Source organism: Cebidichthys violaceus, unplaced genomic scaffold (assembly GCF_023349555.1).
Source record: "Cebidichthys violaceus isolate CVI_PGR_0920_01 unplaced genomic scaffold, fCebVio1.0.p SCAF_16, whole genome shotgun sequence".
Taxonomy (NCBI): Eukaryota; Metazoa; Chordata; class Actinopteri; order Perciformes; family Stichaeidae; genus Cebidichthys; species Cebidichthys violaceus.
The window spans coordinates 5,440,322-5,463,761 of NW_027176329.1; the positions used below are offsets into that span (position 1 = coordinate 5,440,322).

Genomic DNA, 23,440 nt, shown 5'->3' on the forward strand with positions numbered 1-23,440 from the left:
AAAGCAATTACGATAAAAGAGCTTCATTTAAAGTAAATCTAGTTGAATATTTAAGCAATATCACAATGCTGAACCTCCCAAGTGGTCTTTTTACTTTATATTTGTTACTTGTATTAATTATTATACTTTTACAAGCAGAAAAATACAAATTAGCAGATCAAAATGAGATTACAAATTGCTTTATGGGCCAGCTACACGACTCTAATGTAAAAATAATCTCTGTAGCATTAGGATAAAGTGGTGGGCAACTTGTCACTAACAGGCCAAAATCTGTGGTTTATATCTGAGTACTAATGTTTAGTCTTTTATTTGTATGGTATTGTACACTGTGAGCGTTGCTCTTTCCTTGGCCTACATCCACTGTTAAGTCATTTTAACTTTGTAGTTGTTTTGATTTATGAAAGCCTGTGCAGCAAAGCTGAGCAACAGCTACTTCGAACTTCGTCTCCCATGTGGCATTGCGAGAGGTCTGTTTCTAGGTGTCTAGCAACAGCTATCAGCCCAGACAGCCGGCGGCAACGGGAGCGGTATTTCTCGGTGTGTCTTTCCACGATTATTCGCTGCTGGGTATTCATAATTAATAGTCAATTGGCTGAAAATAGTGAAAGAAACAACCCTGACCCCTGCACAGAGATATGAGCGGCAGCGGGCGGCCCAGGACCAGCTCGTTTGCTGAGCCGCCAGGTGTTCCAGGAACCGCCGCTGCGTCCACCGGATCAGCCGCTGCCGTGGGGAGCAGCACAGGAAAGTCCGGGGTCCCGCAGGCCTCCGGCAGCAGCTCGTCGGGATGCTCGAACCTTAAGCTTGCCAGTAAGTCCTAATTAGCCTTCAGCTCTTTGCCGGAGTCTGTCTATGCAATACATTATATTATGTGCTTTTACCTCAAAAATACCTGCCAGTGTTGTATGTTATAATCCGGAGGAAAGTCGTTGTTGCTCCTGTGTAGTGGTAACCAACTTGCTAGCATGCTAACCAGCTAGCCTGCTAACGTTAGCCACTTGTTTTGTATGTTACTAGTTCCCCGTCCGGCGGATGGATGTAACGTTATTCAGCCCTACTGATGTCAAACTAAGCAGCTGGCTGGTTATCACTGTAACCCAGTGTTACGACAATCATATTGACGACTAATATGATCCACCAATGTTAAATTATAATGTGAGGATCTATTTTATTTCACTGTGGTCAATGTGAGTGAGCAGTAAAACGGGGCTCCGTTGTTCTTTGTGGCCAAGCTGGACCGCAAATGCTCGAGTGCTGCATTCAAGGGTGTTATTTGTGGGTGCCGTTGAGAGTGCGGCATCAGCCTGGAGAAGGGTCAGGGCGGAAAGTTGCCTTTTCACCAAGGTCACCTGTGGGGCAAAGACTTAGCAGCAGGTGGCCGACGCCTGGAGGATGCAAGTGATGCATATCCAGCACAAGAGCTGGGCTGTCTGCTGTGATAGCAAGGAGTAGGTTTCCTCTGTCCGAGATGGAGTTATAGTATGCCTCTTTATTACCATAGTGACAGGTGTAAGCAGAGATATGTGTGTGTGCGTGCATGTGTTAATCCAAACCTTATCATCCATTAGCAGGCAGTGGTGTGTGGCTTTGATATTGGAGCCCAAGTGGGAGGTCACATGTAGTTCAAAGCAGTGTGACCCATGTTTTCTTGCTCTCCCTCCCTCTGCAACACTGCCGGAGGCCCTTAAAGCCCCAAATGTTGTCAACTGGTAAAGATGATTGATGGATACGCTGTCGGGTTTGGGAGACCTGGAGGTTATTTCAAGAGGCAGGATTAGCCCAGTTAGCCAGCTATTTGTGAGAGAGAATGATGTGATTTGACATTTAAAAAAATTAAACTTGGACATGGAGAATTAAGGATGTTGTGTTGCCATACCAACCAGTGATGTGTTATTATGAATAACAGTAGTGGATGTTTGATGACACAATGTTAAGGGTTTCTATTAAGTACTCCAGTTTGTATAATATATTCCTCAAGATACCACATTCTGGAGCAAAAGACTCTAGAATGTGGTACAATGTGAACTTAAACAAAGAGATAAAACTACTGATCAGCCACTTAATGGGCAAGAGTGGGAGGTAAATAATACATTTTTTTGCCCTCCTGCTTAAAGTGATGGCATTTTACCCTATATAGTTCATTTTCTACTGATTTTATTCCACTGAAATATTTCCCAGAGTCTTAGAAAATGGCATATCAACTAGAGAATTGATGATTTCATTGGGTTCTACTTTTGGAGTTGGTCCACAAACAGTGAATTAGTGTGTTCAAAAAGTTTTTGTTGTGTTGTTAATGTATTACACCCAAAGGGATTTGAAAGTGAGGCTCACGGCAGTAAATCAGAAAACATTCCCCACATCTCAGTATAATTACTACGGCTGTTCTATTATTCACTGTCTGTGGATGACATCTGTGGATGACATCGCTGACTGGTTTTATGAGAAATAATCAAATTGACAAATTTTAGTTGGAAAATATAAGAAAATTGCTATCACAAGAAGGCTTTTGTCCACAATTCCTTTATGTAAATTTTAGGTACTGTTGACTTTTAAACGAAAACAGAGTTTTAAAACTAAAACGATCTCCGTCCACACGGACGGAGATCGTTTTCAAAACACACAAAAACGCCTGAAAACGAATATCACGTGACTCTTCACGTACACTGGGCATGCGGGTAGGTGTTGATGTAAACAGGAAGTAGATTGGTTGCTTAGTAAAAAAAAAAAAAATAAAGTAGTCTTTAAGAATGAAAAGGTTGTGTTTTCTCTTTTCTCTAAAATCTTCCTCATAAACTCAGACACATTTTGTGGAAAGTTTTTGAAGTTTTATTTTTCCGACTTAGTTACAGCGCTGCAGGTCTTTCTCTATATATATATCTCTCTCTCACATCAAATTTACTTTAAAATGAACACTTACACATAATGATTATGGGTCCATAAATGTGGTCAACACATGTCTCTCACTCGTTTCCTCGGTCTCGTTGTTGTCTGTTCTCACTCGTAGCTCTGCTGGTGGCTGAAGTCTCTGTCCTACTGGAGAGCATTTACTGCTTTTGTTCCTTTACATTTTATCTGCGGACTTCACAATAGTTGTGCAGATCAAAATAAGCATTAATAAGGACAGGAAAGTCCTCCGTTTTGTGTCCATCGTCCTCCTTAAAGCCGCTAACCCTGACTTCATACGGCCGCTCCGTAGGTCTGATAACTCTGCTGGACACGCATGTAATCAGTTCTCCATGTTAAATTAACCTGGTAGTTGATGGGTAATCAATGTTGTTGTTTGTGATCTTCCGGGTAAGGGTCACGTGATAGGGGTGTGACGAATCAGGGAAGGACACGTCATGACTGATCAGAACCAATCAAGTAGCGAACGCGGGTGTGGGCGTCATCGTTTCTAAACTTATCTGTTTACGTCCGTCCACATGAAGACGCAACCCGGAGTTTTCAAACTTATCCGTCCTCGGGAGCGTTTTCAAACTCCTCCGTTTTCGGTGCTTGAAAATGGCGGCGTAGTGTAAACGTAGTAAAACATATGCGTTTTCAAATGGAAACAGAGTAGTGCGGACATGGCCTGAAAGATGATAGCATGATCTCGATCAACTGTGTTGTGTTGATTCTGTTTTTGTGGTAGACTGTCACATGAGCAAACTATATACTTAATAGAAACCTCGCACTTACACCAGAGGTTCTCCCTATAGAGCGGATGGCCTGGTTTGATTTTTGGAAGATCTTGCTGCATTACACTGCATATTAATAAGGTAAACTTCATTCTCTTAAAGCTACTTAGCTTTAATATGATGAGTTTGTGTATTGACAGTGTGTTTTTGTGTATGAAGACGGGACAATATTGAAAGTCTGCTGGTAAATGCATTAATCAGAATAGTATGTCTATTTAAAACATTGTATTGTGATTATAGTGGGGCCATATGTATTCTGTGTACTTTTAAGACACCGATTTTGCGGTGTCAAACCTGGCTAAAAATGATCTGCCTTTTTGAGTTGATATAAATGCCAAACAAATAGGTATTGATGTGACAGTTTGAAAAATGGCCTGTTTTTCAGGGAGTATTTCCTCCGAGAGACAAGAGTTTCCTTCTGTGAATGACAGGAAGCAGAGTGTCCAACAAACACTGAGCTCAGACACAATGAAACAATGATAAAAACAGACACACTGACAAAGCCAGAGTATGGCAGCACCTTTTATTGTGATAGATTATGGACCTCAGGGTAGTTTCAATCCTGTGTCAGTTGTGTTTTTTTCTACTGTAAGAAATGAATGGCAGCAGGAAAAAGAGCCCTGATGTCTCCGGCTGTGCTGACTGATGCATCAGCAAAAAAAATGTAAGAGGAGGAGCTCCGTGGACGGTCGGCATACACGTATCCTTTAACTCTCTGTCCTACTTTTAACCTGGCGCCCGGTGTGAATGTGTATTCATGAACCGGGCCATTGAGTTACGAGAACCCAGTGACCCGGTCACTCTGCACGCCTCACAGTTTCAGCTGTAACAGATATCACCAGGGTGCCGGCCTATTCACCATGTGTGCGTGGGGACGGACGTACGAGAACATCGGGACGTGGAGTTCTGGCTGTAAGAGGGCCATATCAATAAGTGCCTTGTCTTGTTTGGTAAACAAAGCATTGAGTATGTAGAGACGGTCAGGGTGATGCAGCACAATGACAGCTAGATGGCAAAAGGCCGCTTTATTATTTAAGTAGCATAGATCAGCAGAGAAAAATGTAATCTCTCAACTGGCTATAACTATAACTTATTTTCTTTGTCGAAATTACTGAAATAAATCCGCAAATTATGTGTAAGGTGGCAACTTAAGTAGCACAACTTGAATTAAGCAGAACGTCCGTGCTTTCTTTTAACTCATCTGTCTCTCTTCAACTGACATTTCACCTTTCCATTTTTTTATGCTTTGACACAAACCCTCAGGTCAGCAACAAATTGCAACAAAAAAACTACTTCACAGTTTTCACTGTTCATATAATTTACTCCCACTTCTTTGAACACTTCCATTTTAACTGCTAGTTCAAATCCTTTCAGCAATTGTATTCTGAATGCCACTTTCAGTGTTAAATGTTTCAACAGCAAAAATATAAGCTGCTAACACGTACATTTTCCTCAAAAGATTTTACCTTTTGGATTTTGTAAATTTACAGTAAATGTAAACATTTTTATTTTTAATTTTAACCAGCAGTAATGGCAGCAGATACTGACATGCAACTAAAGCCGAGGGCCAGACTCGAACCGGGGATGTTGCTGTTCACGCTCTGCCTTAAACTCCACTCTGATGACCTAAAATGTCATAGACAGACTGAAAAAGTTGTATTTGTTAAGGGTGAAGTAAATAACTGTTGCTGTGGGGAGTCAGAGTAGTGGTACACAGTGATTTATCAGAATGATAGTGTTGACGGGTATTCATCTGCCTATGTGAGCTGTAGAAGCCCCTCTGACTACTATACACAATGTTGTGCTGAGTGTCGTGCAGACAGAGAATACTGTAGCATGAGCAGTGACCACACTAGGGCTGTCCACTAAAAGTGGACGATTCAAGTCTTCAGTTAAGAGGACCGACAAGTCGACTTCAATTCTGTCAAGAGAATCACATGACTCGTGTCTGTTCACTGCTTTTAGCACCAGTGCTGAAATGTTAGTGAAGTTGGCTAAACTACTTTTGATGTGAACGCTTTAATGCTACTTTGTATTGAAATCCCTTTCTCTGAGGTTTAGAAAGGTGCCGACTTCGGGTAAACGTTGAGGTGGTAATAGTTTTGGTGGTTATCGCTATATTGGCTTCCAGGCGCTGAAAAGTGATTCTTTTCAATATATAAATATCAACACTTCTTCTCTTGGGCTGCCACCTATTAGTCGATTACTTGACGGCTGGATCGGTTGATAAGTCACTTTAAAATGACTTTTCATGCTGAATGATGTATTTCTAAGGAGCTTATGCATGATTCCTGGTAGAGAAACTCAGTTTTCCAGATTTGTCGCTTAAATCAACTAATTGTTTAGTACGAGTGTTAATCGACTCATTATTTCTTTGGTCGAGTACTCCCCTAGTGTCCTCTGGTGCACCATAGCGCCACACAGAAGGTCTCTCCTTTCCACTGGCCACTCTCTTTACAGCCATCTGAAGGCAGCAGGTATCGGCTCCATCTGTAGTCTCTACCTGGTGTGATCTCTCGCACCGTCGAGCCACAGTAACGCACGGCAGATCCGCCGGTTACATTTTGTGCAACCAGCAGCAGGTTGTTGTAAAATCAGCACGGAACCCACAGTGCTTATGTGCCCGTCAAACATTGTTCTACGCACTTCCTTCTGCAAATCAACAGGCATGTTGCAGACTGACTCATCAAAAAACAGTTCACACATCTCCACGAAAGATTGTGGCGCGTTTGAAACTTCTCGTCTCGCTTATAACTCTCACATGACGGTCCGCTCCTGCCAGGCTTTCACCGGGTGTCTCCATCCTTAACACTCTCTGGCTAAAATGTCGTTGAAGTTCTGCATTTTTAATTATAATATGTGTTTGTGTGGTGAGCAACATAATATAATAGAGATTGTCATTTACCAATTGGAAGATAGCGCCTCCTGTCCACATGACGATACGAGGAAAATCTGCAGTGTGTGATAACATTGTTCATTATTGCAATGAAAATATGGCTCGTAATAAATACATTTAACATATTAGCTATACATTTCCTGTCGGCCTAGTTGTCTTTAATATGACGTTTATACTTATAATGGTAATAAAATAATCAGATGGAGACTTTACATCATGTGTATGCTTGTTGAACAGGTGCATTGGTAAATTATGGGCTTTATCCTTGCCAAGGTTTTATTGCACGTACCAACAGTAGGAAGCGTAGTTGTCGTCAACTTGCGTAATGTTCACTTCAGGGGGTTCCCCTCATCGGCCTCTCTGATCAGCCACGGAGAGGCTTCAGCGTGATAGTAAATACTGCGGCCTTTAATACCGGGTTTTGATAACCATCTCTGAAAAAATTATTCATTGCTTTTCAGGCAATGTATTTGTTGCACATGTGCATAGTATGATGAATGAAAACACTGTTTATCTGGCAGCACTAGTTCACATCTAGAAGTATCCATAGGAAAGAATACTGAACCTCAAATTGCTCCTGAAGGCTTTGCCATTGGTGTGTGAGTGTTTGTGAATGAGCATTAGTTTGGATCCTGATTAGCAGCCTCTGCCATCAGTGTAGGAATTGTTGTGTGACTGAGTTAATATTAACAATGTGGTAAAATGTAGTATGCAGCATTTCCATCCTTTATTAATGTATAATAATGCATTTTTTCTATCCTCTCGATTCTAGTGCGTCGCCACCGGACGGTGTAACAAACTAATCCTTGTATGAAAGGCTCTTATCACTTAAAACAGTTTATCGGGACAAAGAAAGCGCTTGGCCTATTTCTGGGTTCATTGCCAGTTTAATTAGTCACAGTGTCTTGAATATGAACTCTGCCATTCCTCTCTACTTCCCTGGAGGCGCCGTAAAGTTGACATCCCTTCACCAGGCTGCCATTAACCTAAATATTCAGACGGCCAGCGGAGAGACGGCCCAAATGTTAAGTCTTGCTGCAGCGAGTGTCCTGGGTTGGAAGTCGAGGGTTATTGTTTTGGGGGCATTGTGAAGCCGTTTCATAACTCCTTGTAGGAAGGAGCCAGAAGTTTGTCTTTAATCCTTTTTATAACTTCACAAGTTTTAGCCAAATAAAGCAATTGCCAGATTACCTGCTATTATGCGATCTGAATCACAACACTATTGTTATATTCCGCTGGTCTAACATTGAAACCTGTTGCTGCTTGTTTCCTAGGAGACAGCGGGAAGGTGACGACAGTCGTGGCCACACCAGGTCAGGGACCGGACCGCCCACAGGAAGTCTCCTACACTGACATCAAGGTGAGCAAGGAAGCCCAACCAAGTCCTCTGGGTGTCATCAGAAGAAGCTCTGTCCTTTTCATGAGTAGAAGTGCAACTTTATCACCTCGTCTGCTTTTATCACCTCATTACACCAAATGACTGCACTATATCTGGCTGAAGTTGATAAGGTTGTTGATCAATACCAGTAGCTCCATGATCACTTTGCCAGGTGCTGAGATTTATGGCTTTCAATGGTGACTTTATAGCCTACTTTCTGCTAGCCGCCTTGTCTCTGATCTGATAATGTGACATACTTGTGTCAGTGAGAGGCTAATGGAATCACCACATGGGTTGAGGTTGGTGTTGCTTTGAGTGGGCGTAACTGTTCGTACCTTTGCAGGTCCTTCTGCTGGTTTCCTTTTATCACTTCTAAGATTACTTAATGTCTCTGTAATAGTTTGCTCGCATACATTTATTTTTTTTATCTCAAAGTCTTATTATTGTGGCTTATCAGAAATATTGACACTTTTCCAATGTCTGCTGCAGTTGAAGGTTATCAAGGTGTCGTGTGAAACCAGTGAACAGTGGAACCGCTTTTAGTGAGAACGCTTCTCCGGGTCACATTGATCACTATAAGCAGATGAAGTAGATTTATAACTACGGTTTTCTTTTTGTTTTTCTTCATTTGTCAAGCAGTTTACTATCTAATTGACATAACTATATATATTACGTGGATATCGGGTAATAAAAACGGACAGCTTTTGCCTTTTCACTCACCATGGTCTTGCTTGTGGTGAGGCTTTGCCAGTTTTCCGGCTGGCTGTGTATCGCCGCAGCACAGGCGGTGCATGCAGATGAACGGCGGCCCTTTCCGGGCTTTCTTGCTCAGCCGGTGAGCGGCAAGGAGAGAGACCGTTTGTCTACATGTGCTGCCCAAGTCCAGAGCCTGCTGAGGATCGGCAGAGTCTCACTTTAGAGGCATTATTCATCTACTTTGGAGTAAATATCTTTCTTTCCCGTCATGATTTCAATATGAACGCAGCACCAACCTCAGTCAGCCAACCGGAAAGCAGACGGGTCACTGCGAGGCAAAAGTATCATGGGAGTAAAGGAAAAAATGAATTATTGTTAGCATACGAGTTTTAAAATGTTTTTCCATACATTGTCATGTATGATAAGAACCTAAAGTAATTTATAAGCAATTTATTTAAACATTTGTATAGGAATGATGCTGTTAGCTCAAACCTGTCTGTGCTGTGAAGACAAACTCTTCCCCCAAAACCAATATCACAATTTGCAGCTGACCTACTTCAGATTGTTGCAACACTTTTAAAACTGAAAATGAACATAAACTGAACAGTTGGGACAATGGTTATTATAAATTGTAATCTCCATTCCAACCCTCAAATTCTATATCAACAGTCAGAATTAAGAGCCTTATGAAATCATGTCTGTATTTTGTACTTGCTGCCGAGTGTCTGACTGTTTCCTCTTTTGTGATCAGGTGATTGGCAATGGGTCGTTTGGTGTGGTGTACCAAGCTCGCCTCATCGACAGCCAGGAGATGGTGGCCATTAAGAAGGTTCTGCAGGATAAGAGGTTCAAGGTAATGAACTCATTTATCCACATGTTCTCTTGTTCTCTCCTTTCATCTGTTCTGGAGTCAGACATTGTCTCCCACCTGTTTGATTTTGTTTTCAATGATAGTTGTTCCTAAATGATTAAGTTGGTTTTGGAATAAGTGTGTTTGGGGTTAGTTCTATGTACGTGAGGTTCTTTTATAAAGTTCCTCTCATGTTTGTGTTCTTGATTTCTCACCTTTCCGCTCACGTGCAGAATCGGGAACTACAGATCATGAGGAAGCTGGACCACTGCAACATCGTCAGGCTACGTTACTTCTTCTACTCCAGTGGAGAGAAGGTACAGCTCATGTATTTATTTTATTTTTTTTCTCATTTGTAAATCAAATTCTGTTTACCAAGTCACCATATTTACACAACCTTATCTCACAGCACCATAGTTTCAGGAGATTGCAGTAAAACAGAGGAAATTATGTCTGTTGGTAATGCACATGAAATATAACTTTACACAGATGCAGCAGAAACAGACCCAACCCAGAAAAAAGGGAAGCAGTCCCTTTCTTGGACTGACAAATAATGAAACACTTCTGATTTTAGATGTTGTTGGTGAAGTAAATTACTGGATTATGTGTTAATTTTCATTTTTAGATAAAAAAAATAAAATATTCATCTTGTAAATCAACAGCCTTGGCATTTTGTGTTCCTGTAACATTGGTTTGTATAACAGTGGGTGGGGCAAACGTATATGAAATCATGCACATTTTAACACAACGATCTCTCTCTGTCCCGTGCTGCACAGAAAGATGAAGTATATCTCAACCTGGTGCTGGACTTTGTCCCTGAGACGGTCTACAGGGTTGCCAGGCATTTTAACAAGGCCAAGAGCATCATTCCTATCATATATGTGAAGGTAATTTTCAGCTTGTTCCTACCAAGACCTTTCTGTGTTTTGTACAAGTACTAATGCGTATTGTTTCTTTGGAACGGGTTGTTCTTAAACACCTCACAAGAGGGCATCTTTGAAACTCTAACACAGTAATACAAAGCACTCTATTGTTGTCATTTTAACACCTTGTTCTTATGTTGTGACCTCCTCAGGTGTACATGTACCAGTTGTTTCGTAGTCTGGCATACATCCATTCCCAGGGCGTTTGTCACAGAGACATCAAGCCCCAAAACCTGCTTGTCGACCCAGAAACTGCCATCCTCAAGCTGTGTGACTTTGGCAGGTGAGCTGCATGAGCAGATGGAAGAATGGTTTTCACAACGGTGAAAACAAGAGGTGTAGCATGTTTGTACGTGCAGAGTGAACAGCACTGCAGATAATATCCGAAGGTTTAGGCATGAATTAACCATTTCAAGCAGCCCAGTGGCATCATGGCTCTGTATTCAATATGGCAGACCTACTTCTTTATCCTGACCATGCTTGTTTTGCGCAGTGTTCTCTAGTGTTGGGCTGGTGTAAAACTGTGGCGAGGCTACTTTTTACTTTGCCACAATGTTAAATGCCGGTTGGCATAAAATCCAGCTGAGATTGACCCAAATCCAGACTACTCTGTAGTCTGCTGAAAGAGGAATAAAACAAAGAACTCTTGATAGCACAATAGTTCACACCTTCCATCCCCTTGGACCTCAGCCATTCTTTGCTGCCATCTTTATCGTTTTGATCTGATTTCTTGTATTTCCCCAGCGCCAAGCAGCTGGTCCGCGGGGAGCCCAACGTGTCGTATATCTGCTCTCGGTACTATCGCGCCCCTGAGCTCATTTTCGGTGCAACGGACTACACGGCAAACATTGACATCTGGTCAGCAGGCTGCGTACTGGCTGAGCTGCTGCTCGGACAACCCATATTCCCCGGTGACAGCGGGGTGGACCAGCTTGTCGAGATTATCAAGGTGAGTGCGTTTTATGAGGTGTCCTGTGTGCTGCTGAACTGATCGTAGGGTCACTTGTAATTCCTCTTTTCAGTGGAGATTAGAGGAGTTTGATATATACTTGGTTTGTGCTCGTCGGTGTGTCTGTAGAATACTGCTCATACTCCTACATCTATTCTCAGGTGCTGGGAACCCCGACAAGGGAACAAATCCGAGAGATGAACCCGAACTACACAGAATTCAAGTTTCCTCAGATCAAAGCTCATCCATGGACCAAGGTAAGTAAACACCCAGGGAAAGACACTGCAGGGCAGTGAGTATTCTCAAGGCCTGTACTGTCTGACATCTAGAATGAATCCATGTGTCAATGATGACGATTTTTGCAACACTCTTCATAGGGTTTGAGACGAATTTTGTGTGGGGGGAACTCTACAAATGTTTTACATTTCTACATGCATACAAAGGTATTTGTTCCAGAAAGTGACGGACACTACACCAGTTTCTCAGAACAAAAGAAGAGAATACCAGTGGACGTGTTGGTGCCCACACAGTCTATTTAAATCTGCCAGTTGAAGCGCTTTAGTGCCCTCCTGCTGAATGTCGATTAACCCTGTGACACTTAAAGAGTACAGAAACCCAGAGAAGTGGCCCTTTAACATGTACTACAAAGTGGATAGCTTTCTACTCCAATGCATGCAATTGATTTTTTTAGATTCAGAACTCTTCTATACTATTTGAAGTCCTACATTTACCTCGTGTGCTAAAATGAAATGATGTAAATGGAACATCGGAGTGTCACGCTAACCTCCAGTAGATAGTAAATACTCAAAACAGTTGAACAGTACAATTTACATACTGGGTGGTTTTGATGAATTAACACCTACACAGTGCTTTGCATCGATGCTAGAAACTGTCTAGTGTAGATGTGATTTTTGGCAGATACTTGGACTCACACTCTTCTCGTTCCTCAGGTGTTTAAACCTCGCACCCCTCCAGAGGCCATTACCCTTTGCTCCCGGCTGTTGGAGTACACGCCGGCCTCGCGGTTCTCCCCACTAGAGGCCTGCTCGCACGGCTTCTTCGAAGAGCTGCGTCAGCCGAACACACGACTGCCCAGCGGCAGAGAACTGCCGATGCTCTTCAACTTCAGCACCACAGGTACGTCCACGAGTAGACGCACGCTGTCCTTCTGCGTCTTGATACGGTTGGTGGGTGTAGTTTGGTGGAGAGAAAATAGTTCCTACGTGAAATTTCTCACAACAGGGTCTGTGGATTAGCTTGAGTAACGGGGTCAGGATTTCTGGAAAGAGACATTGATGTTGAGTTTTTCCAAAAAAAAAATAAATAAATTTTCTTTGTGCACCACAAGCCAAGTGCCATCTAGTTCAGTTAAATTGGAGAGAATAGACATCTCTATGGTCGATAGCTCCAACTCTCTGCAACTCACTCCAAAACTATCTAGATTAATAAATAGCTCTACAGATAGGAGCAAAAATATGTATTTTAGATTTTGAGGTGAACTGCCCCGATTTCCATCCGTTTTGGTTGACAGATTGTTAATTTGTGTTGACGTTGTGCTCGATGGATTCATCACCATCTGTGTCTCTAAATACAAACAGTTGGTGTCTCTTGGTTTGTTTTCTGCCAACGCTGTGACCTCAGAGGAGGTGCCATTAATGCAGCGTACACTATCCTATTGTTCTGTGACGCTGTCCTCTTGATAAATGACTCCTCATTAAATATAAACTCTGCTTTTATTTTCTGCAGAGCTGTCCATCCAGCCCCAGCTGAACTCAACCCTCATTCCTCCTCACGCCCGCTCTCACACAGCTGCTTCCGCCCACGGTGGGGAACTCTTCTGTTAATGTTGTTATAGTATTATTGTCAATATCATGGTGGTGTTAAAAATGAATACCATTATAAAAAAACAATTCAGATATCACAAGTCAAAATTTTGAATTATATTGATTTAACACTCTTTTTTTTTTTTTTTTAGATGTTATTTACTGAATTTTAATTAGCTAAGGAGGTAAAGTCGGTCTATTTTATGTATTTTATTTTTTTACAATGTGTCAAAGGGACTAGGTTTTGTTTGACAGTCCTGCAGGATTATTCTAGGTTGGAACTGACTACTTTTATTTCAAATTGATTTTAAAAAATTGTTAGCAGTTCTGTATTAAATATCAGAGATGCACCGATTGCAGTTTTCTTGGACGATTGTCTGATTTTTTTTACAAATCTTTGACCCGCCCATTCCGATTTTCTTTAATTGATTGCAAGGCTCAAGACTTTTTCCCACCGTCACGGAAAATCTAAATGTTATCCTTTTTTTTATTGTCATCTATAGTGTTTATTTGCAGAAAACACGCAATTGAAACCAAAAGGAAATAAATGATTGTGTTTTTACTGAAATACCTGCTCTGATTAACAACATATCTTGGCATTAGTACTATTTATATATTATAAGATGGTTAGAACTAGATTTGGAAAGTTAAATAGGTCATAATTCACTCTCTGATATCTATATATACATGTGTATATATACTGCTGTGAAAAGATTGTTTTCAAACAACTGAGTTTATTCAGGTTTCTCACTGAAAACAAAATTGTATAGGATTACATTTGAACACATCATAGCGTAATCATTTCCGTTCAGTCAATGCAACCTCCTTCAACGTTAGGTCACTGATCAGCATTCATGGGAATGAATTATAATATAGTAGGTGTGTGATTGAGTTAGTTGTTCCAAATGTTTTAAGGTTGCTCCTCCATGACTTGTTGTTGTAACGGATTGAGAGCTCTATGTCCTCTTCACTCAGAGACACATGTGATGTGTGTGTCTGTGCCGCTGTGTGGTGCGGTGGGTGAAGTATGTAACTGACCGACTCCTCACCGAGCATCGGCTAAAAACTGTCCGGTTTTGATCATCAACTGATTGATCGCTGCATCTCTACTATATATTGTTGTTGTATTCAGAGTAATGGTTGTTGTTTGTTTTTTTTGACACACGGTGGCAGTATTGGATATGAAATCAATAAAACTTTTCATGAACTAACTAGATTTGATGTACTGGGCACTTCTTCAGAAATGACAGATTTCAGAATGCACGTATCAAATAACGTTATGTTTTCAGTTACAGCCGTGGTCACTCTTCTCCTCTCAATAGGAACATTTTCAAGTGGTTTGAAAACGTTGTGTAGTCTGTAGAAATCTGTATTTTCTTAAATTACGGCTTGTTATGTAAAATACTGCTGTCAGGTCCTTTGAGTCGTGGACTGTTAATTTACCTCTGACTGTCTTTTGTTCCCCCTCTTGTGTCCTTCAGATGGTACCGGCTCCGATTCATCTCAACACAGTTCAGTACCCGGATCTCTTAACAGCATCTGAAGCAGCTTCTCACCTGCCTGCCTGCGAGCCTCACCCTTATCTCAACACACACACACACACACACACACACACACACACACACACACACACACACACACACACACACTCTCTAGTGCTTTCCTCCATGCTGCTTGCTCTCCTCTTAGATGATCTGTTTTTGTATAGTAAATACATTGAACAAACAAACATTAGCTCTTTAGCTGCCAGGGGTTGTAACTAGGGCAGGTGATTGTTAAACACACACACACACACACACACACACACACACACGCGCACACACACAAAGAGTAGTCATCTCGCTGCTGCTCAGGTGGTCAGGTGAAGGTTCAATAGTGGGGGCTGGTCCTCTGTAATATAACTTTTTTTTCTTCCTTTTTTTTTTTAAATCAACTTTTTTCTTCTTTATATTTGTGTTTAATTTATTTGCCTAATAGAACGCATCATGTGGTCGCAAAACATTTTTTCGCCAGAGTTTTATTTTATTTTTTTCCACCTAAGATTATTTTTTTATATTCTTCTGTGTTTCTTTGCGTCTGAACTGTACACTGCCTGACGAGATCAGAAGTAGCCTCTCGTAGGTCATCAGGGTAAAGGAGAGCGGATGCCGGGATGATGGAGTCCTTCATGCTCCAGCCACGTTATTTGAACCACTCCAGCCTGATGTTAGGGTTTAGATTGAGTAGAAAACCTCATCAGTAGCAGTTATCAGTGTTTGGTCGGAGGTGCTTTGCCCCTTACGTGAATCAGGGTTCAGTGGCTCCATTACTTTATACAGGCCGGACTGGGAATCACCAGTCACCTGTCCTTCTGTTTGTGTCCTGATCTAGAGAATTTTGCCTGGTAAAAGCGTGAGATGTTCCCTCATAGTAAACATAGGTAAGATCAATCATGGATTTTAGACTCCTTTTAAGCTTTTATCCGTGATTTTTGTCCGACTCGTTCCCACATCCGGCAGGGCAGAGGTGTTCATTTGTTAGGCCACCCAGAGGAATACCCCTCAAGTTTAGACCGGTCTATGTCTGTTGTGGAGAACGTGTGGGGCTCAGCTAAAAGCAGATCAAGAGAACGAGCCTTTTGAAATGGTGTATAGTGTAAATATTAGTACATCACTGGACGCCGCTCAGTGCGCTGCTTGCTCTCTGTCCTACCAGCTAGTTAGTTGTGTTCACGAGTAGATAAAAAACCAGCTGTCATTGCAGCAATAGAAACGTAAACGGATTGTGAAGCTCGTCTAAGAAACTAGAGGTTCTGTATCACGGCCACCAATGCTTCTTGAAGAAATTGTTTCCAGAATTTACTTGCTGAAGAAAATTTATTTACGCCCCTTTTAAACCAGAAGGGGCGTAAAAAACTGAGTGAATGTAGAGGAAGCGGTTGTTTTCAGACGTGTCTTTGAAGGCGTGTTCCACTAAAATTCTGATTCTTTTTTTTTTTTTTTCATTTTGAGCTTTTAGAACGGAACTAACGTTCATTGTGGTCATGATGTGTTGAATGAATAGAAGTGAACACATTTGAATCAGGGCAGTTGCCCTACTCAACAGTTGCTACTTTTAAAAAGTCTGAAATTGTTTTAAGAAAATTGATTTGATTGATTGATTTTTAAACTGTGAAAATTCTTGACATGTGGTTAATATTGTTACTTAAAGGGTAACTTTGGTATTTTTTTATTTTATCATGTGGGGACAACATTTTTGAAGTTGGTCCAGTATTAAGTGAGAGCACTCCGACCGGGAGACGCTTAAAGGGCTGCAAAGCAATTCTTTAGGGCAATGTAAGCATTTTAGTTTTGAAAAGGTTTTGACGACGTGGATCAGGCCTGACCCTCTCGCCAACCAGACCTGTTTAGACTCAAACGCAAACCGAGCGAAAGCTAAAGAAAAGGTCTTTATTTTTCTGTAGAGTTTTTTCATAATGTTGTTCAGACACTTATGAAAACAATGCGAGCCTGTCGGTGCCAACAACAGTCACTTTTAGTGGACGTACATTGAGGAGTTGACCCTAGCGATGACATTGCAGCCCGTTTCAGGACTGCCATCTGCAGCGGTCTCCCTCAATACTGGACCGTTTTCAAAACTAGTCACATAGACAGAAAAACATGGGAAATCCAGAAGTTGCCCTTTAATGGCTCCCCTTTACACTTCCTCTACTGTCTGTTGACATGTAGTCATACAGAAAACAAAAGGCTGGTTTTAAAATTTGTTTTAATTTCACAATGTTCTAAAGTAAGATCCCCCGAAATACATCGGCAGAACAAACACAAATGTTACCCCCAGCTGAAATATTATTGGTGTCCTGATGTTAGTGTAGGAAAAAATGTTTTTGTACTCCCAAGAGCTGAGTGATTGTCGGTCCTCCTGTTGATGAAGTGCAGCAGAGAAAGTTCAGAATGCCGGGACAGGGATTACATGTTCTCTTAAACTCAACGAGGGGGTGGGGGGTGCTAAACATAAATGTGTTTATTTCTCTGTTTTTGGGGACGAGAATCGGATGTCAGTTCATTTCAGCCAGAGAGGGCTTTGAAATGTTGTTGGTGAACTGTAGGTCCATCAGTGGAAATGATTGAAAACAGGTTCTCTGTATGAAGACTAAAATAACATGAATGGACATGTGCACAGAAGCAGAAAGGAAGATGTGCTTAATGTGAATAGTAGTCTAACTTGACTCTCAAGCAGGGAGGACCGGTTTGAATTTTATCCTAAAAAACAAAAGAGAGCTGTTTGAGGTCATGGGTCAGGGAATGTATTATCTCAAGAATAGAAGACCAATCTCCAACCTGCAAGTCTGAACAGCCAGTGTTTTTGGGGTTAGAGCAGTCAACAATACAGGTTTTTAGTAAGCAGTACAGACCACTTGAAAGTTTGTAGTATAGTATATTTGATACTATTGCTCCATGCCTCCACCTGCTGTTTTTACACTGCAGCCATGTTTGCGTTTTCTTTTTTTAATTCCACCACATTGGGCACATTCACATTGATTTTATACGAGGAGAGTGGAGAGCATCTTTCATTCTCTTTCCCACCAACAGTTTTCCCCCAAGTCTCACCTGCCAGTCCTGCGGGGCTCATTTTGCTTCTTTTTTTTTTGCTGTCCAGAGACCAAAGCAGCCTGTTGGATTCCCTCTGCAGGGCGCGTTCACACTCAGAGCTGTCAGACTCTCTGTGGCCATGAAAAGGTGTGACCCTGCTGGGGAGATTCAAAAACACCGGCCGATTGGTCTCATCCCTCTGATGTCAGAAGCCATCGCTCCCCTCACTTTCCCTCTTATCGCACGTGTAAATATCACTGATTTTTATTTTCATCTTTTTACTTTTTATGACAGAGTTGTTTATATCGTATCTCTCCTCATCCCGCCGATGAAGCAGTCTTAGTTTGTGCATTTTTGTAAATAAGTTTCTTTTATTTTTCACAATTCAAAATGTAAATACTGCAAAGAAAAAAAAAGAAGAAAAAATCAACCACATGTTTGTTGATGAACTTTCTCTCCCTCTAATTCTCCCTCTCTCTCCCCCTCTCTCTCTCTGTGTCCCCCCCCCCCCCTCCTCTCGCTCTCTCGTAGTCCAGTGATAAATGTAAAGTAGCTGTTAACAACGTTGTTACTCAGCTGTCCTCCCTGTCCGGCCCTCTGTGGGACCGTCTGACTGTTTCAAGGGTTCTGTTCCAAAATGCTTCTCTTTCTGTTCACTCTGGATGGAAAAATATACTCTCTTAAAACATGATGTGACCCCTCTAAAAATCTGAAGCACCAAGGCATGTCATGTTAGCGTGACAGCGCTCTCTCCAACCTGCTCGTCTACATCTAATGTTGATCCACACAGTATAATAAATGCAAAATGTCTGAAACCATTGTTTGTTTTACTTTTCGATGATTTAATTTAAAAGAGCTTTTTTTTTTTAAGCACCTTTAAAGTCAAGAGGACATTTATCTTTTTTTTAAAGCCCTTCTAACCCTTTCAGATCACATCCCCACTCATATTTATCAATATAGGCAAAACAATTTTTTTAAAAAGTCCATTTATTTGTATTTTTACGTCAAAATCCAATCGGCTTTTCTTCCTGTAAAACAAAATATGACGTGTGCTCACGTAAACTAGTACATTTTCAACCAATGATGTAAAGCTAACAGCTGCTCTGTCCTCAGTCTGGGACTCCAAGTCACACTTGACGTGCTGCAGATTCTTCACAAGAGGGAGCTGTTCAGTCGTCATTCGACGAGTTCTGCACACGCCAGTTGTAGTGAAACGTTCTCAAGACACATTATTTTCTTTTGCCATTGGTGACCCTTTTATTGTACAATCAAAGTACCTTGATAACCAGCAGGACACACATGAAGAGCAATGTGAACTTGGATGCTGAAAATATGTTCCAGTCTTAAATTTAGGAGATTTAAAATGGTAAATGTAAACACAGCAGCTATGAAATACTAAAAAGAAGAAAAAGTCTCAAGCCTCTGGCCTCAAGAAGAGATGAGGAGATGAAGGTCTTTATACAACTCCTCACGTTCAGTAGTTCTTCCCAAAACTTTTATTTTAAATGTTTAAAAATCACAGTTTTTGCTTCCTTTTTTCTTTCGCAGTTCCTTTGACTCGTTTTGGAACAGAACTTCGTGTGTGGTGACAGATTGCTATATGTTATTATAGTGCAGTATTAAGAAACAAACGTTTTTGCTACAGGTCACTGAGGAAGTGATGTCGTGTCTGACTTGATCTCAGAGTGTTTAATCGGACTAGAAATCACAACATGATGTCCTGCTTGTACTCAACTTGTGCTGAATGGCGTTCAAACCTGCTGCTACTACTGATCACACAGACTTTTGTATTGTGACAGAAACAGAGCCACCTATCATGTGCGTGCGTGTTAGTTGCCAGGCAACATGCAGAAATGTTTCAAGTGAACCAAATCTCAAAAATTTTACTTTTTGTCTGTGTTTTCAAAGTCTCTGGAACACCAGTTGTAACCGAGGGACATTCCTGCTTCTTTAATGAGTTGATATGTCACATGTTATTCATTATTCTTTACTCCAATGCCGTTAACTTTGGTGTCATCCTACCCGGTGGACTGATGAGTGATGGAGGGATAGACGGAGAGAGAAACACAAACCTGTCTGTCTCTGTTCTGTGTATGTTCTGTATAATATGGACTCATTTACTGTAATAAAGTGATGAAACTGTGTTTAGGTCGTGTGCAGCGTTTCTCCTCCGAAGCCTGTTCCTATTTGAGAGGTTATGAACTGGATTTAAGTTTAGTTTCATGAAGACAAACGATTAACTCTTCTCTCGGATGAGTTTGTTCATTCCTGCAAAGAAATCCGAGAACGTAGTGTTCGTTTGAAACTTGTACCTCTCCAGCCTTAATCAAAGGCGGACCAGTTAAAGCTGGGGTAGGCGGTTTAATTTCTGCCATCATTGGGCTATAAATTATAATCTTTCAGCATATTGTAAAAAAAAAAGAAAAAAAAGAAGTAATTTAGAATTTTCAAATGCAGCCGTCATCCTGTAGCTCTCCTCTCTGTCCTGAGCCCCTCCCACCAGACGAGGGCGGGCATTTGCACGTAAAATGTTGCTTATAGATTAGCCTTCTGCTAAAGATAGCCGGCTGTGACTAGCTCACAGCAGCTCGTGGCTACTGTTAGCAGAGGGCTCATCTATTAGCATCATTTTCTCTCCATCTCTGAGAAGCTTGGCCGATAATTGTCAGATTCCCTTTTTTTTGTCTTCCTTTTTTGGGGGATTGCTTTGCAGTATACACAGCTGTTTGCCAATAGCAACTTTTCCTGCAGGATGAATCTGGCTTTCACCATCTGAAAGGATGTGCACACTCATATGCCTTTGTGGAACAGCCAATAGGAACGCCCCGTCTCTGTCATGACCTGTGATTGGCCAAAGTCTCCCGTCACAGGCTAGATTTCTCTAAAGCCTGGAAACAGCCAAGAGGAAGTGCAGAAGTATAATTTTCAGATCACTTGAATTACAATATACTGAATGCTTATTATGGAATTTTTGCACAAGAATAAACTGCCCACCTCCGCATTATTTGTAAGTGCACTCGGAAAGATGGAATGCTTTAGATGTCTAGTATGTCCAGAACAATTTTACAGATTTTAAACCTTACGACTCACTGTGCTGATTTTACTAAACAGACAAAAAAAAAGTGCTAATTCTATTTCAGGCTCAGTATCTTTATTTGTATCCCTGCAAATGTGAACCAGAATGTATGGCTCTCTACGGCAACTTCCTCAGATACACCAAAGTAGCTCATGTACCGTATCCAATATTTCTTTAGTTGGTGAGACAGGTTTGATCCTGAGAGCAGCTGCCATGAACGTGTGTGAATGGGTGAATGAAAGGAAAGGTGTAAAGTTGTGAAACATCAGTTAAGGGGAGGTATTCTGTATTTACCACAAGCCCCTGAACGAAGTGCTCCGAGGTAAGTTTAGGTAAGTAAAATGGACAAAATGGAAACGCTGTAATAAAAGGGTTTTAGAAAGTTACACTGACTGAACAAAACTGAAAAGCCGTAACTACATCACTACATTACAGCTTCAAACTTTAGGAAGGTGGTGCATCATTTTACCAACGGCTATTGTTTCTGAAAACACTTGACTAATCTGAATCTTCTTCCACAGCAGATTCAGGGAAGGAGACGAAGCCAGGTAAGACTCAATAATTAAAAATAATAACAAAAATGTACTTTATTCATGCAGCACTTTAAAAACAAGGTTACAGAGTGCTTCATGTCGTTGAACCAGGATTAAAGGAGCAATGTGTCAGATGTGGCCAAATTTTAGTTTTAACATTATCAAGAAAGTGTGACAAAGTTACAGTGTTGACGTTTGTCAAAGATGTGTTGTGTTGCAGAGATATCTATTGAAACTAGCATGCTAGCTAGCCCAGCCCGTCCTGTCTCTGATAGTGAGTCATCGTAGCGTCCAGTCTGTCCTCAGTCCAGCATGACAGGACGGAGACGTAGAACTTCCTCCAAGGGCTCGTCAACCACGTTGAAGTTACAGGGTCTGTGTATGTTTTGATAGTTCGTCTATTGGATTAAATCCAAAGAAATAAGGAAACTTATTTTTATTTTGTGGGCTCTGGGAAACCCTCAGTTAGCGGTTAACTGTACAGACTGGCATTCAGCAAGTCAGAAGCCCAGCGCCAGTAATCACAGCGGGCTGGTGCTGGGTCCAACCGAGACGGCAACCTCCGGTTCTAAAAAGCGAAGCCAATGCAGAAGTGTCTTAAACTTGCATTCTCTCTACTGGCCAGCAGGGGGCGACTCCTCTGGTTGCAAAAAGAAGTCTGATTGTATAGAAGTCAATGAGAAAATGACTCACAATGTTTATGGTCTCAATCTCTAGTTTCAAGTCTTCTTCGATACAGCATGAAGTTCATTTAGTAAATTATGATCCATTTACAGTCAAACAGACCATAAAGCAGGGTATGCTTTAGGCCGGGCTTAATGTGATTGACAGGTTACTACCGCTACCATAGCCGTATTCTCTACCAAGTTGTCACTCCTCCACAGTTCAAATATGGTCACTTCTGTTCACTGGTTGCAAAAAAGATGGCCAAAATGGCGACAGACAAAAACACCGATCTGAAGGCTTCAAAATGGCAGTCTACAAACCAACTGGTGACATCACAACAACTACGTCAACTTCTTTATGTGTCTAAACTATGTTAGGACTGCAAACTGGGACTGGGAAAAAAATGTAACTCTAAAATACTGATTGTACCTTCTCTGTCTTGTCTGCCTCTTAGCTGACCTCCTCTGGGGGGATGTGAGCTGTGAGCTGTGAGCTGAGCCGTTCCTTCGTCTGCGGAACAAGACCACTTTAAATACTGAGAATGCAGGAAACCTTGCTTCTGTTGGTGGAAAATACACGCGATAATTTTACTCTTTAAGGTTTACTTTTAGTTGGGATGCAGAAGACACTGGATCACACAACAAATACAATAAAAACATGTATGTAATCACTTGAAAAATGTCTGCCCAAAGTAATATTTGTGATTTTGAAAAACGTCTTTTTTCATTTAACAGTGGCAAAGTTCCGTTTGTTGTATATAAAATTAATAATCAAATTCGGCAATTAAAATATTATTTGTCCATTTTTATAAAATAAAGTGACATGTTACCAGGTTTACCAAGTGAACGTAAATGTGTTCTATAAAACCTCACAGTTGGCATCACTCAGTAATTAAAGTATGTTGAGAAAACAGGGCTGAAATATAAACAGATTTCAGATTATATTTACTTCAATCATTACTGCTCCTAATAAACCCCACACATGCATGTGATTCAGTTAAGTGTGAAAATGTGACAATGGATGTATTAAAAGGTGAAGTGGCCCGCTGAGACTGATTATACATCATTATATCATATCAACCAGCTTCAACCATATCTAATGATAATTCAAATGTCCCATATCGGCTTCATTCACCTGCACGTAAATTGTGGTTCCGTTTTAATTGAATTCAATATATTTTTGTATAGCCCAAAATCACAAATTTGCCTCAGATGGCATCTGTACACATACGACATCCTCTCTCCTGGAACCCTCACATCGGAACAGGAAAAACTCCCCCCAAAAAAACCTTTAACGGGGAGAAAAGAGGAAGAGACTTTAGGGAGAGCTCCCAGGATGGAGGTGTGATAATAATTAAGACTACTCTCTTAAAATGTAGAAGGATTCATTGCAGTTTTAAGTAAAA

General features: G+C 41.2%; 1 protein-coding gene across 1 annotated transcript; it reads left to right on the forward strand.

Moving 5' to 3' along the window:
• The first annotated feature begins 507 nt into the window (after positions 1–507).
• On the forward strand, positions 508–22,550 carry LOC137872578 (glycogen synthase kinase-3 beta-like). The gene is made up of 13 exons (XM_068710857.1): positions 508–810; positions 7,848–7,933; positions 9,399–9,500; positions 9,731–9,814; positions 10,274–10,384; positions 10,573–10,703; positions 11,165–11,369; positions 11,531–11,626; positions 12,320–12,506; positions 13,116–13,193; positions 14,674–14,703; positions 21,361–21,384; positions 22,490–22,550. Exons 1-13 carry the CDS (start codon positions 636–638, stop codon positions 22,525–22,527), a joined length of 1,347 nt encoding a protein of 448 aa, XP_068566958.1. The 5' UTR covers positions 508–635; the 3' UTR covers positions 22,528–22,550.
• Positions 22,551–23,440: the final 890 nt, after the last annotated feature.

What these genes read in the sequence shown, in the direction of transcription:
- LOC137872578 (XM_068710857.1), top strand. Translation starts at nt 636, where the DNA reads ATGAGCGGCAGCGGGCGGCCCAGGACCAGCTCGTTTGCTGAGCCGCCA. An exon ending in AAGCTGTGTGACTTTGGCAG is followed by an intron (nt 10,704 to 11,164) that starts GTGAGCTGCATG and finishes GTATTTCCCCAG; the next exon opens with CGCCAAGCAGCTGGTCCGCG. An exon ending in CTCCGATTCATCTCAACACA is followed by an intron (nt 14,704 to 21,360) that starts GTTCAGTACCCG and finishes CTTCCACAGCAG; the next exon opens with ATTCAGGGAAGGAGACGAAG.